Here is a 15,614-nt window from a genome sequence, read left to right as displayed (position 1 = left end):
ATATTTAATTATTTTATACGAAACAGTTTCGAGCTAAATAAGGCTTGGAACACACACTCAAATAGCTGGCACTTGTATGCCATGTACTGACATTGAAGTACCTTTTTATAGTATCGGGGGGAAATTGCCAAAAAATATCCATCCTTCTGGGGAAAAGACAGGATTATATCTGGCTTGTACCCACTATAACCCCCTCGGTGGCCAGCTTCTAGTGAGATGAGATACGGGATCTCCGTGGAATTCACCGGAACTTTACACATAATACGGGTTATTGCTAAAGGTTTCGTAGCCTCATGGCAACATTCCCGGCATCATTTTGATGGACGATCCTCACCCTCACCCTTATTGACAGTGACTTCAAGGTGGTATTGAAGTAGCAAGCACGATATAATTAATCTTGTGACACCTACGTACTAGTTGATGGAGGGATCGAAAGGATAACACTGTCGCTTTTCTAAGTGCCCGATAATATAGTCTATGTCTAGACCTAGGTCTATCGGCTAATACTTATAGTACTTGCAGACTTTTCGCTACATTCTTTACATTTCTAATAAATCTATTATTGCAACCTTGAATATAATTATTAGTAACAAAGCTATAAACGTAATTCTGTAATTACTAAGTCATCACGAAGGCTAAAAGGTCTTACGTAAAGTAAGCCCGTAAACAAGGTAATATTACATATAAAATGCACTGCAGAAAAATAATTATTAAGTTTTTTATAGTCACGCGTGGAAATCCTTACTAGACACGTGTTATAACTAACGTGACTGGTAGTTGAGCAAATTATAGTCAAATGAAGTTAACTGACCCGGTTAGCGCAAACTTAATTATGACTAGCGTCCCCTATCAATATAAATTATACATACTACTTACAAGTAGCTGTATCGTGTCTTTATTTGTCATTTTTTAAGTAGGTTTTACATTTCTAAAAGAACTAATAAGATGGAACTAAAGTGTGACAGCAGTGCCGCTTACGGGCCAGATAAGTTTGCCGCACTATAGTTTTCCAACCGTTGTAGTCTAGACAATGTTTTGCATAATAGATTTAACCGTAGGACTTCACAGCTGTGACACTTGTATTAATACTGTTGTCTCTGTTTTGTCAATGAGAATGAAAGAGACAAAGTAAATATGAAATAATACGAATGTTAATGCGATGGAATTCTACGGTAGTATAGAAGTGAATACTGCATACACACATTTATGTGCGATATATATTTGTAATATAAAATTATTATCAACAACATTTAGGGCCTGTCCCACCACTGACTCGTAGAGGCTCATATAGCTTAAAAATGACGTAACTGTCAGATAAGGGAACAGAATCCGATATTTCCGTCAAACATTTTACACATTGGATTATTATCAGACAATTTACAATTAGGTGGGACCGGCCCTTAGCTTAATACTGTTAATTTGTTAATGTCAATGGTGACCTCATTCCATACGTTGTCACTCGTAAATACAAAAATGATAGACTTAAAAGTGTTAACTAAAAATTAAGATGATTTAAACTTTTATTTGTTTTTGAAATAAAAAAAAACTACAGTATGTTCAAAAATTAATAATATTTTATACCACTAGGGCAACATTCGTTACGATAATTCTAAACTATACTCTTTTCTATAACTAATATCATAAAAAACTATTTAACTACGTAGTAGTCTTTGACTCCAAAAACCAAACAAAAAAAGGGACCCACCTGCAAGCATTACTGCACTTTCGGATAAAAAAAGAATTGTCAAAATCGGTCCACTAGCGGCGGAGTTATGCCGTAACACACATAAAAAAAATAAAACATACAGACGAATTGAGTACCTCCTTCTTTTGGGAAGTCGGTCAAAAAAAGAATCACATCTTATTTCGTACACATAAAATAAACAAGAATTGAATTTTATCTTCAGTGTAATAACAACAGACACTATCTAGAGCAAGATCCAGAAACAATAGTTTTAGAACAAACAAATCAATAAGGGGGGATCGACCTTGTATCCCCCTCTGACGCAAGCCACACGTGAACCGAGGCCGAGCCACGTGCTTCTGTTATGTAATTACGTAACAAGCTTAGAATACTTGTAGCGAAACGTGCCGGAGGTAACAGGCCATGTAAGCAGGAACGATGACCGAGCGAGCTAACCGTGGTCAGGTAACTACGACTTATATGACCTTGAGAAGAATATTGGTGTACGTATATTTTGAGAACTAACTGTTCCCGTACGGCTTTATCCGCATGAAATTATAAAACCTTTATTTAATTGTTTACATTTGTCAAATTCTCAATTGCAAATGTCAAAATTACTGTTACCATAATAACCCTGCTTCCTTAATGTTGGCAGCTAGTAGTTTATGGTTCTTTTCCCGCGTGACGTTTTTTCTTTTCAAATTTCTTTACCCCTAAGTTTATTAGCGTGAAAATATATAGCCTAAAGCGTGTCGTTAGTGTAGGAATTTTGATGCTGTAATTGCTCACATCCTACGTCACGAAGTGCGTATTTAGTCTTTTTTATATGAGTATAGAAGTATAGATGAAGTTAAAGGGGTTTCAAAAGTGCTCTAAACCGCTTCGAGTATTATTGGAAAAAAATGTTCATGTGGGAAAGGGACCATAAACAACAAGCTGCCAACATCAAGGTATAGTTATCCAATGTCAAAGGCTTTTGTTGTCATTTGTGCATTTGGAGTTTGAAATTTGCAAATATATACTATAAAATTATTTTTTTTTTATAATTTCATGCGGGTAAAGTCGCAGGGGTACAGCTAGTTGTGGATAAAGATAATAGGTTGAAATTTATATGATACTGCAACGTGATTTCTTTTTATATTATCACGTGTACTAACAAGTTGGGTTACGCTTCGGGAAACAGATGACACGTTTCATAACTTGAAAATAAAAAAAAAAAAACAATAGACGTGAGTTCAATCTTATGAATGCATTACTTTAATTATTAAAATTTTCAACGATGTACTCATTGTTTATAACAACAATGAATATGTGGAAAACGTCTTCATCTGCGTCTCAGGCTTAATAAAAACGCACAGGGATTTAAAATACGAACTTTATTCCTATGGTTTAAAGTTGTAATCACTTTGAAGGAGATTAAACCTATCGTATGTTAGTCCTTACTAACGTAACAACCTAAATCTCAGTGCAAAATTACAAATCACCAGCAATTATTTCATCTATATCTATACTAATAAAGAGGAAAGATTTGTATTTTTAGATTTTTGTATTTTTATATGTATTCGATTCACGTAAAAACTACTAGGCCGATTTAAAAAATTTGTTCACCATTAGAAAGGTAATTTATCTGTGAGTATAGGCTGTATTTTTTATTGTATTTTAATTTTACGCAGGTGAAGTCGCGAGCAACAACTTGTTATATCAAAACTGTTTTTTAGTTAAAATATTCGATTTATTCATGGTAATAAGAAACAATTTATCATAATATAATGTTATATAAGCGTACGTCTGTCTAAACAAGTAATATAACTATAAAACATAATTATAACGAGCGTTACGGCCGTCACGCGGACAAACATGTGTCTATATGTAAATAAGGAAGCATTACTAATTACATAGTAAATTTACTATTACATGACTTATTTCCAATGCCGATAAGGATAGCAAAGTAACACTAGCTTTCGACCGCAGCACCGTTCGCGTGGAATTAAAAATAACACAAGTATTGTGTTCTTCCAGACTATACTCTAAATCTATGCCAAATTTCTTCGAAATCCATTATGTAGTTTAGGCTACAAACATCTTAACATTCACATTTCTTATATTAGTAAGAGTAAGATTAAATACAATAGAGCGTCGGTGGCTCAGTGATTTAAGCACTTGACTTGTAATCTACAGGTCTTGGGTTCGAAACCCGCCGTATCAATGTGATTTTCGATTTTATAGAATTTTCATATGTACATAATTTACCCGACGTTCTTACGGTGAAGGAAAACATCGTGACGCCTGCACATATTGGCGAAGAAATTCAAAGATGTGTTTGAAGTCAACCAACCCGCACTTGGCCAGCGTGGGTCACTATGGCCTAGTCACCCTTTACTTAGGGTAGGCTCCGAACCCCTCGGTGGGGACTTATAGTGAGCTGGTGATGATTAAATTAAAAGTTTTAACAGTAAATATTTATTACAAAAAAAACACATGTAAAAAAAACAATTAAAAAAGCTAACACAATATTGGTTAAAAAATTAAAACATATCATAAACCAGTAACAGTAACCAATTTAAACTTTATTAGACGTAAAATATATTTTTGCTGAAAACACTAGAAATTGTTAAATGTCTATTGAAGATCTGATACAAACGTGAGGCTGTCAGTTGCACGTACGACACGACACGTGCCTGTGGACACAGGTGCCCCGTTCACGTGAGTCAATGGAGCTTTACCGTACATATTGTGTTGTATAACAATCCACGTTTATGGAAATTTTGATATACTGGAGCAATTTTGTATAGAAAATGTTTATCTCTTTATTGTTTCTGACAGACATTGCTAAGTTTATTTATTAATTTACTAATATTATAAATGTGAAAGTTTAGATAGATGGATGTTTGTTAGAGTTTGTAGCCTAAACTGCTGAACAGATCTCAATGAAATTTGGCAGACATGTAGAGGATAGTCTGGAAGAACACATAGGCTACTTGGTTTTGTTTTTTAATACCACGCAGACGGAGTCACGAGCGAAAGCTAGTAATATACTAAAATATGTAATGCCATTTCAACTTGAGCCTTACCATAAAGACCTTGGTGCTTTAAATACATTTTAGCTTTTTTATATTATAAGATGGCAAACGAGCAAGTGGCCACCTGAAATTGCGAAGCGACTGCTGTCCATAGACATCCGCAATTGCAGATGCATTGCCTACCCTTAATCGTCGGTGGAGACGCACATAAAGAGGATATTTCCCCTTTCTTCTTCCCATCGTTTGATAGGGGAGGAAAGGGAAAGGAAATAAAATTAGGCGCCACACTCATCAGACGAAACGCGAAATTGCTTCCACTTCACGCCTGTCTTCTGTGTGGTCGTGGTATTTCAGCAAGCGAGCTGGCCCATTCGAGCAAAGATGTTAAAGCGGGCTCTACCACTGTCAGATTGTCTTGTCACATTTTAGCTTAAATATACGAAAACCCTTACAGTACCATGAATAGCGTTTGACGATTTTTCATATGGCTATTTAAACAAGATTATATTAAGGAATTTAATTAAGTACTTATACTAAAAGTAATGTAAAGATTATGGTAGAAAATATAATCAAGATGATGTCCATAATATGAATTAAAACATGCATTAACTTATTGTTTATAGTTAAATATTTTTGAGGTAATAAATTTTATTGTCAATAAGAGCATTCAATTAAGAGCTAAAATAAATGACGTAACAATTTTTCTGTTTTTTTTTTCTCCATGAATTTTCTAAACTAAACTTGTAGATACTTAAACAGACTTTTATATCTATTCAATAATTAATTGCGTATTTAAAATAGTTTTCCTGCGCTTCGTCCTCATACAGAAAGGTCGTATTATTTATTTTATAAACAGCGTTATGCCCACATTGGACATTTTCCTTTTACAGCAAGGTTTCATTCTGTGAGATATCGTTTCCCGAACTGACGAGAATAATAATCGAAACGTAACGTCACATAACAACGATGAAACCAAGAAATAATGTGGTCAATGGTTATTGTACAATTTAAAAAACTAAGTTTTTGAATTTCTTAAAGGGTTTTTACTCTATGAAATTGTATAATATTGAATCACTGCTGATGTATGGAAGAGCAGCACATACCGTTCCCACCCTCCATAAGGGATAAGGGCAAGTTGATGATGAAAATTGAATCACTGCTGCCATCTCTTATTCGAAAATATCACTTTAAACATTACACATTAAAAATTATTACAATTACCTTGCATAAGAGTTAGAAATAAACTATTATAATCAAAACACGTATAAACATTTACACTCCGCCAACTACAGCCTCTGTAAATATCTATAAATACCAACAGTCTCAGCTATAAAACGACGAGGTTATATACTACTTCCTGTGACACATAATGCGCGTAAACTTCTAATGTAATAGGAAAACTGGCTAGTGAGACGTGACCCTTAGCGTTGTGACCGGTGCGAAGGCCGCCCTCGGATCTAGACACCGGTTCGCATCCTAATGTGACACCTATCTTATTTCCTGCAAGATAATGTTCTAATTAACTCGTTGGTGTCATTTCTTTTTCTTTTTTATGTGATAAGGAGACGACGAGCAAGCGGTCACATGAATTGACCTATTGACATCCGTATTTATGCGTTGCCTATCTTTAGTCAACAGAGGACGAGAAGCACAGAAAGGGCATATTCCCGTACCTATACATCACACACCAAATCCCACCTTTCTTGTACGAAATAGATGGAAAGGGGAAGAGAACTTCCAGAACTGCCACTTCACGTCGAGTGAGCCGCCCCAATTGTGTTATTTTTTCGGACTCTACAAAATTATCTTATTAATCCACGATAATAATTATGCAGAAGACCACAAACAGTGACATAATATTTACAAAGCAATATGTGGGATATAACTAATTTATCTGTAGAAAACCACAAATAAACGTGTGTGTGCAACACATCAAACTGCATATGTAATCCAGTGCCAAATTGTACAATATTACACAATCGTATTCATAAATAGACACAAACACGCAATTATTGCGCAACTGTGTTTCGGGTAAAAACCACAAAATTACAAGTATAATAAAATACTCAAGTTAAAGTGTCACACCATCCTAAAGTGTCACACCATCCTAAACTTTAACACGGGGACTGAAACATTGGTATTTCGAAGTTTACTCATTGCATGAGCAGATACCAAATTAGATAACAAATATCGGCAGGGGAACAGCCCTACAGCTGCTTAGAAGACATCGCATGTGCAATTGCAGATGTCTATCGGCAGCGGATGCTTCGCCATTTCGGCGATCTAGGTAACCGCTTGCTCGTTTCCACATTATTTTTCCACACTATTTCGAATAAGACCATATTAATGATATCTGCTTTAGACGATGCCAATGATTTGTTTCCTTTCATCGCAATCACTACACACTTGAATTTATCACATGACCATTCCATATTTCCGACACCACGAAACTATCTATATACAAACATAGGCAAATCCTTAATAATCTGCAGCAGTATTTCTAAAACTTTACCTTCAGCTTGTACCAACTAACACACTGTAACTTTTACTTTGTCCTTTTTCTCCATAAACATCTACTCGTACTAAGACATCAACATTGCTACTATCGCCACTTCCTGTTCACTCAATGCTGTTCAGCCGTGTATTAATGAATGTAATTACGCAACGCCTAATCTAAGTCTAAACATTGTTAATTCGCGTTACAGTGCATGTGCGCACGCGCACGTGTGCGAGGCACGTTGCCTGCAGCGTGGCCACTGCAGATAAGCCAACTATGCACTCGAAACGATCTTTTAAATGTTCATAATCTATGCAACGTTAGCTAATATTGAATATCTCTTACTAAGTAATGCTTGTTTATGTTGTTTAATTTGTAACATCGGTAGCAATTTACATTCAAGATGGTTTTATCTAATTCAGATATGTGTTATCTAATTTATTGATATAAAATTAATAATTGACACCTTCTGTCAATTAAATGTTAAAGTTGGAAAGGTTAAAAAGGCATTCTTAAGTACGTTTTTCTTTAATTATTGTACTTGCAATAACTTCGTTTGCATTTAACATTGGAAGAATACTTTTAATTCCTCTATCTTGCCATTGAATTCAGATTTCTTCACATCTATATTGTTCCCTAAATATTAAGTAAGTTTTATGTCGAAATATTTCCTTCCGATACTCATTGTATTGTATTTGTAAAATTCCTAATTCTTACAAAATATTTACAATAAAACAATTAATTATTATAACTAAATAGTTTCGAAACTAAACCTCTTTTCTCGCGTTAGGTCTCACGTGCGTTCACGCAAAGTCTTCGATATGGCTGTGAACGTGATCTAGGAGCCATTCATTTCTACGCTATCTTAATGTTTACTAATACTAAAGAACAATGGCTCGTAAAATAGTTGTGATTAAGACTTTTTACTCTAATAATAGGTATCGGTTCAAACATACAATAACTGTGTGTACACATTTCATACGTGAGTTTCGTTTTACGGAAAACTTTTCAAAGCTTTAGCCCGCAACTCCGTCCGTGTGGAATAAAGAAAAAGTAAGTCTATGTATTCGTCCACACTATCCTCTACATCTAAACCAAATTTCGTCGAAATCCATTCAGTCATTTAGTCTACAAACTGTAACAAACATCCATCCATCTAAACTTTCCCATTTTTAATATTAGTAAAAAAATGTCAGAAAAAGCGTGGCTCGATAGTTCTGTAGGCCCAAATAGTTAACACTACTCTTCTACAACGATGTAGTCGGCGGCAGAGCCTAGCATCAAATCCGTCGCCGGGGGCTGGAGAGGCGGGGATTCCCACTTTAGCCTCCATGGCTCTGAGGATCTCTTATTTGAGAGAACGCGTTACCGTACTAAGGGTCCTATAGTTGCGCGCCTTTCATCCGGAGGCTTCGGAAGGTTTCCCCTCTAGGGATAGATAGAGATGCTTTAGCTGCTGGCGCAAGTATAGTTGAAGATTTGTACCCAAACAGCCCCAATAAGGGAGTAAAAAACACTGCGAGTCACACACACACAACAAATTTGAGTTTTTACGCAATTCATTTGAAGACGATAGGGACCGGGGTTTCTTAAATATTGTGTTAAATATTTAATACGGAAATTACATAATATTAGTCCGATTTGAAACAACAAGTTTTTTTTTTAAATTTAATGTCCACATCAAAGTTTTCGTTTTGTTTCCTCAAATGATTTATTCATTATTTATTGTGGAAGTATTCTGTTGGCTTATCGTAATGCTTTTAACGCAGCCAAGTTTTGAATACACGTGACCATCTCACGTGCAGTATTTATTAAGTTTTTTTTTTCTCATAAGATAATTTCGGCGGCGCACCTTTTTTTGGAACGACCTTGGACTTGAATCGGACGAAGTCTCGCGATTTTAAAAACAAAATCGTTACATAATCATATCATAAATCTTAAGATACTCGGAATATACTTGGAATAACATTTATATATAACTGGTTACATTTGTTATACACGTGATTGTGAGAAGGATATTATAACTAAAAATAGATTCATCATCCTCATCATCATCGCCATCATCATTACCCTCCCATATTCCCTATATATCTATACATTATGTACTCTTTCATACATCGCTATCAGCCGGCATATCTGAATTCACTACATACATATAACACTTAATATACATTACTGAAAAATAAACATAAATATTACGCATCAAGTAAGTAAATAATCCTGAGTTCCCCAGGACCGGTATCTGCCGGTACCAGTGCGTTCCATTGGGGATCCCAAGACTGTCATATCACATCTGAGATTGACCAGCGAGAGGGTTTTTAGTGTGTAGAAATCACTCCTTAAAAAAGACAGGGTATCTTTTGAAGTTTCCCTCCGATACCAAAAAATGTACGGGTAAGTAAGATTCAATCAAAACAACATTATCTATATTAGTTAAACTATGTTTTTATTCAGTGTTCTTGTGTGTTGTAAATGTTACACTTTTATAGCTTCAAACAAAACATAAAAGTCACGCGACAAACAGCACGTGGTAACTTGTAAATGAAACCGATTACGTGTCTGTTTGCGCATCGCGTGAGACAGTCATTCCCAAAGTGTTTTAAGAACACCCTGTAATCTAAATAAAACTTGGAATAAAAGATCACGGGAAACAAAGTAACAGGAACTTGGAGAAGAATATGATAGAGGGTGGAAGGACATACGTGGAATTTTCAAATGCGACTTCGAAAAAAAAAGTTTGACAATCTCTGATATTATTGGAATATTTGCTTTGCTAGTACATCAAAATATAACTTATATAACATTGTTGTTACATGTAAAATTAGAACGGAATTCGCCCACAATATTACATTCCTTAGCAGGAAAAATAATATTCTGTTATTAGTATTATTTATTATAACTATCATTTAAATATATAATTGTTATGCAAATTGTGTTAATTAAATACATTTATATGAACATCTTTACGCGCGTGCACCAAAAACGTTTACTGTGGCACGTGAACTCAAAACGTGACCCCTTGTCTCATGTTCCACCAAAACAATTATTTACTGTAGTCTCAGTGATCTTATCGAATGTTATGAAAACAGATTTTTACTGTAATATTTCAAGACGCAATGTATCTTCTTATGTCCTGATTCTTTGAAGCTTTCGACGTACCTACTTCAGAGAGGCACTTGCAATTTTCTATATCGTAAAAGCCAGCATATTTACACTAAATTCTTTCAGTTGAACTATTCTATTAAAACTGAGCGTATGTAGCGTGATTAACATATCTTAGTATTTACAACTAAATTTTTTCAAAGAAGAGAACGGCTTTTTTACAGTTCAAGAAGCTAAGAGAGTATTTTAATACGAGCGAGGAATTTTCGGGCTCTATCTCAGTCTATTTGTGATCAAAAGAGAGAATTTAATGACAATATACTTGAGTAGTAAGAAAAACATTCTTTATAACTATTTTTAATTACTTTACGTGAATAACCCACGTACTTTAACATTCCATTGGATTGTAACTTGACTGCATTACATAAATACGTGATTATAATCTGTCTTTAAACAATATTTAAAGACAAGTTATATCACGATTACATCCAGCTTAGATGTTATTTGATAACACCTTCCATATGTCTGTAGATAAGGTTAAATAAGTCATGTTTTATATAACCACTAGCTTTCCCCTGCGACTACGTCCGCGCGGAATTAACAAAAACTTAGTAGCCTATGCATTATTTCAGACTATGTTTTACTTCTATCCCAAATTTTATCAAGATCCATTCAGCAGTTCAGACTACAATCTCTAACAAACATCTATCCAAACCATGGCATTTATATTAGTAAGATTGGATATCTCATATTTATCAAGAGAAATAGGTTTCAAGATGTTTTAATCGTTTTGCTTATTTAAAAGATCGAAGTTAAGAAGCCGATATCCAGTGAAATCACACACACAATAACTGGCCCTACCTACTGGCTTATTCACAATACATTAAGCATGCAATAGTCTGCACGAAGATCAGCTACAATGATCAGTTCCTTGATACCACATTGAGATCATCACCCTACCTAATCCTGCTGAAGGGCGCACCGGGTTTTCATCCTCCAAATAACTCTATCATACGTAATCTCAGTCATTACTCCTTTCTGTCACCTTTCACGTAGTCCATCCATCTCTTTCGTGGTATGAATTACACAAGCACCGTCCTTTCCTGAATTGATTTAATTCTAAATACATAATTATTTAAGGTTATATATATACTATTGTAATCGCGAGGCATAAAATCGGCAATTAGTTAACAAGATTGCTTCGATCACGTGTACCGCCCTATCGGCCGTGGCCCTAACCTTAGTTACGATGGCCACATAACAATGTCTGAATATTTGCATTTTTATTGCTCGTGGCGAAATGTTCGTAGCAAATAAATAATGGATTTGCCTCAGTGTTGTATTGTAATGGAAATTGCATCTGTTACACATAAACATGATGCAGGCTTACGTAATTTAATCAGAATACATAAAAACATACAACACATTGAAGGAAACTTCACATATTTTGTAATAATTCATTATTTAATTGTTAGATTGGCGTTGCCAAGAGGGCGCTACAGGATCTTAAATTGTAAAAGAAATCAAAACAATTTCTAAATACTAATGTGGTTAAAATCCTACGTTAATTATGTACCTTACTCAATATCTAAACAATTTTTGACAAAAAACAAATTAAAACTCGATAAACATCGTCTTCGGATAAAAGTACTACTAAATATTAAGATTTTTTTCCGTTTCCGGACGTCAAAGTGTCAATACCTTAGTAATATCTATCCACAACAAATCGCCGTTTAAAAATATTTATAAGCAACATTTAGGCATAAAGGTGCTAACATACAGAACATTAATGTGTCGGAAGACTAAGAAGTAATAACTTTTGGATTTCCTTCGAAAACAAGGTAAATAAAGCAATAATACGCTAGTTTAACAAAGGTTAGAATGCTACCTTCACTTACGACTAAAATTATTGCTGTCAATTGTTTCAACGCTACCCGCAACTAGCAGCTTTCTTTGATTGTTTAATGTCAATTTGACATATAACCAACAGATAAAGTTAACTGTCAATATGTCAGTTAAATATTGATCCCAGTGTTACCAGCGCACGAAGTACATTTTACCATAATAATATATATATATTATACCAAAAATTTACGACGAGTTGTATAATAAATGATCAACATGGACATACAGTTTCAAATGCTATTTGATCAAATGAAGCTGGAAATGCATAAACAAACAATTGAACTTAGAGAAACTATAACAAAGAATATTATGGATACAATAGAGGAAAAACTAACTCCTATTATTGAAGAAAATGTAAAACTTATGCAAAAAGTCGGCAAACTAGAAAAAGAGGTAGAATACTTGAAAAGGGAAAAGAAAAGCAACAATATCATAATTTTTGGACTAGAGGAGAAAGAGAAATCAACTTCCGAGCTATTACGGAGCATTCAAAAAGAATTTAAAGATGAAATTAACGTGACTATAGAAGAAAGTGAAGTAAACAGATTATACCGCTTAGGAAAAAGTAAAGTGGCGAACAAACCAAGACCTGTATTGTGCACTTTTCTAAATAGATGGAAAAGGGATGAAATTATGAAGAACAAAAAGAGCTTAAAAAAAGTTTATGTAACAGAAGATTATACAAAAGATGTCTTAGAGAAGAGGAAGGCTTTACTACCAAAACTGCAAGAAGAAAAGAAAAAAGGTAACATAGCTTACCTAAAGTATGATCAACTGGTTGTTAAAGAACCAAACACAAATAACGATAAAAGGAAAAGAGAACTATCTACATCTCCCGACACGGCTTCAAGAATACATACCAAAAAACAACAAATTTTAAGTTCCATCAAAGCTAATAGAAAAAATAATATCGATGTAATAAGATCCCGATCCAACTCTTTAACTTTATCATAAGAACTTATAACCGGTAAGCGGGAACCATAAAACTTAGAAAACTGGCAAATAATAAAATAAAAATGAAGAACAAAATCATTCCCCAAGCCGACTGGTCATCGTGGGGGATAGAAGACCACGACCCTCCATCATTATAAGAAAATATACTATATACTATAAACAAAATATTCATAAATATTACAAGGAAAAAAAGGACAACTACATTACAAAAAATAAAAACTAAATACAGAAGAAACCAAAATTAACAAGATTAAATAATATAATTATAAATTAGAATTATAAATATGATGGAGGAGGCCTTTGCCGACTGGCAAACAGATAGCTTCGAAGAAAAAATAAATGTGTAACTCTGTATACCTAGTTCATAAGTTCTTTGTAAGCTATTATGAATAAAAGGCTATTTCATTTCATTTCATTTCAAATATTAAGATTAAATGTGGATGGATACAAAAGTAGAGGAAGACCGAAGAAAGTATGGATTGTGTGAAAGAGGATATGCTTAAGAAGGGAATGGATTCAGATATGACGGCTGATAGAGATGTATGGATGAGCACATATTGTGCCGACCCTCCTTAGGGACAAGGGCAAGATGATAATGAGTTTTACAACTAACTCTCTTAATAATCTGCCTCCCCCTTTGACCGTCACATGCAACGCTCTTGCCAATAACGTGCTGTACTTTAAAAACAACTATTCAACTTAACAAATTCGATAAGTCAAGAAAAACTTCTAGAAAATTCTATAATTGTTTTGGTTATGTAAAATATTTCTAAATTGATTCCATTACTATGAATATATCGAAGTACGTAATAAGTTGAAACTTAAAGTTTGTCCGCACGGTTAATGCCGTTGTCACGTTTTGCGTTTACATCGAATGTTATTTATAAAACTTATACAAGTTAACGTTATATCAGTTTAAAGATATTATATAAAATGAATAGAAGGTTCAAGTACTACTTATTATTTAGTTATGTATTTATATGTTACGAGAAAGGAAAACTTTTGGTGTACAAGAAATTGCGCAAACGAATGTACGTAAGATAAATAAAGATGTTTTTAATAAAAATCTACTAAATTAAGAAACCTTATATTCGAAAACGTTTTGTAAATTGTATTAATTTTAGCAATATGTACTTGAATATATGGGCGTCTCAGCCATGTTATGCTTTAATTAAATATAGTCTTCTTTACCTTATCTTTCCTTCCAATTTGTACAGAATAACCTTACCAATAACACCGTTCTTCCATGTATCCACGCTCGCCACTACCAATATGGCCGTCGTGTCGAGCCAAAACACTCTTATTTTTGACATCTCACTACTATCCGATTATTAACATAACAAGAAGAATTCCGACATTTTAAAACTATGACATAAATATTTAAATAATGAGTTGGATCGCAATTACAGAGTTAATATTGTTATTTTATATAAAGATAAATGGTATTGTTTAATAGCACAGACTAAATAATCTTCAAGAGTACGGAATACATCAAAATTGTAAAAAAGCTAGCAAATGTTTCTTGAATAGTTTCGATTTACAACGACATAACAGATATAAAAAAATAAAGTTGTAAAGATACACTTTTACTTTAAAATTGTAATTGAACATTGTTTACAATAACAACAGATAAAACTATTTAAACTGCACATCCAAATACCTATTCCAACAACGCCTTATTCTGGGAAAACGGTGAAAAATGGTGATTGTTCTTTTTTTTTTTAATTGCAAAAAACCAGCGTTTGACCACTATCCCACCTAGACCAAGGTGAAGATGTGGTCGAAGGATGGTACGCGCTAGTTTAGTAAGTACCGATTCACCCTGCTCTTAAAGGCACCCACGTTATAACTTGACGGGAACACTGACGCCCGCAACTTATTCCACTCCTTTGCTGTGCGCACGAGTTATCACGTAAGTTGCGGCTTGTCCGAAACGGCTAGTCTGATTTTGACCGGACTTTCACTGAAGGGTAGCTGACATACTCGTACTACGTATATTTGGTCTCGAATTACTAATAATAAATTTACTGCTGCAACTGACGTTCTGACGTAAAGGCTTTTACGGAACATCAGCGCTCATTTTACAAATAAGCACCATAGCTGAGTAAAGGCCTTATCCATTCAGCACTCCAAAGTTGATAAAATATCTTTACGTTTTGTTTTTTTTTTTTTAATTTGTTTTTTAAATTTGCCAATTATGTAAGTGCTTCGTGTATATTCGATTATTCTGTTGTTTGTTGTTTGTTATGTTATTTTACGTTCTGAATGGATTAAATGAGTTATTATTATTATTATTATTATTATTACATAGACGGGCACATTATAGGCTACTTTTTTTTTTAATTCCGCGCTGTCAAAATGGCGTAATGGGTGGTATAAACTTGCGCTAACGATATTTGCGGGCGACAACTCGTGTTACATAAATAGACGCTAACTCAACCTATTAACACTT

At 34.2% G+C, this 15,614-nt stretch overlaps 1 protein-coding gene across 1 annotated transcript; it reads left to right on the top strand.

Annotated features, from left to right (window-relative positions):
• Positions 1 to 11,978: 11,978 nt before the first annotated feature.
• Positions 11,979 to 13,367, top strand: LOC106111321. Its single transcript, XM_013293348.1, has one exon. It carries the CDS (start codon positions 12,416 to 12,418, stop codon positions 13,160 to 13,162), a length of 747 nt encoding a protein of 248 aa, XP_013148802.1. The 5' UTR covers positions 11,979 to 12,415; the 3' UTR covers positions 13,163 to 13,367.
• Positions 13,368 to 15,614: the final 2,247 nt, after the last annotated feature.

The sequence above is a fragment of the Papilio polytes genome, unplaced genomic scaffold (assembly GCF_000836215.1).
Source record: "Papilio polytes unplaced genomic scaffold, Ppol_1.0 DF824169.1, whole genome shotgun sequence".
NCBI lineage: Eukaryota > Metazoa > Arthropoda > Insecta > Lepidoptera > Papilionidae > Papilio > Papilio polytes.
This window is presented reverse-complemented; position numbering and strand designations above follow the sequence as displayed.

What these genes read in the sequence shown, in the direction of transcription:
- LOC106111321 (XM_013293348.1), top strand. Translation starts at nt 12,416, where the DNA reads ATGATCAACATGGACATACAGTTTCAAATGCTATTTGATCAAATGAAG.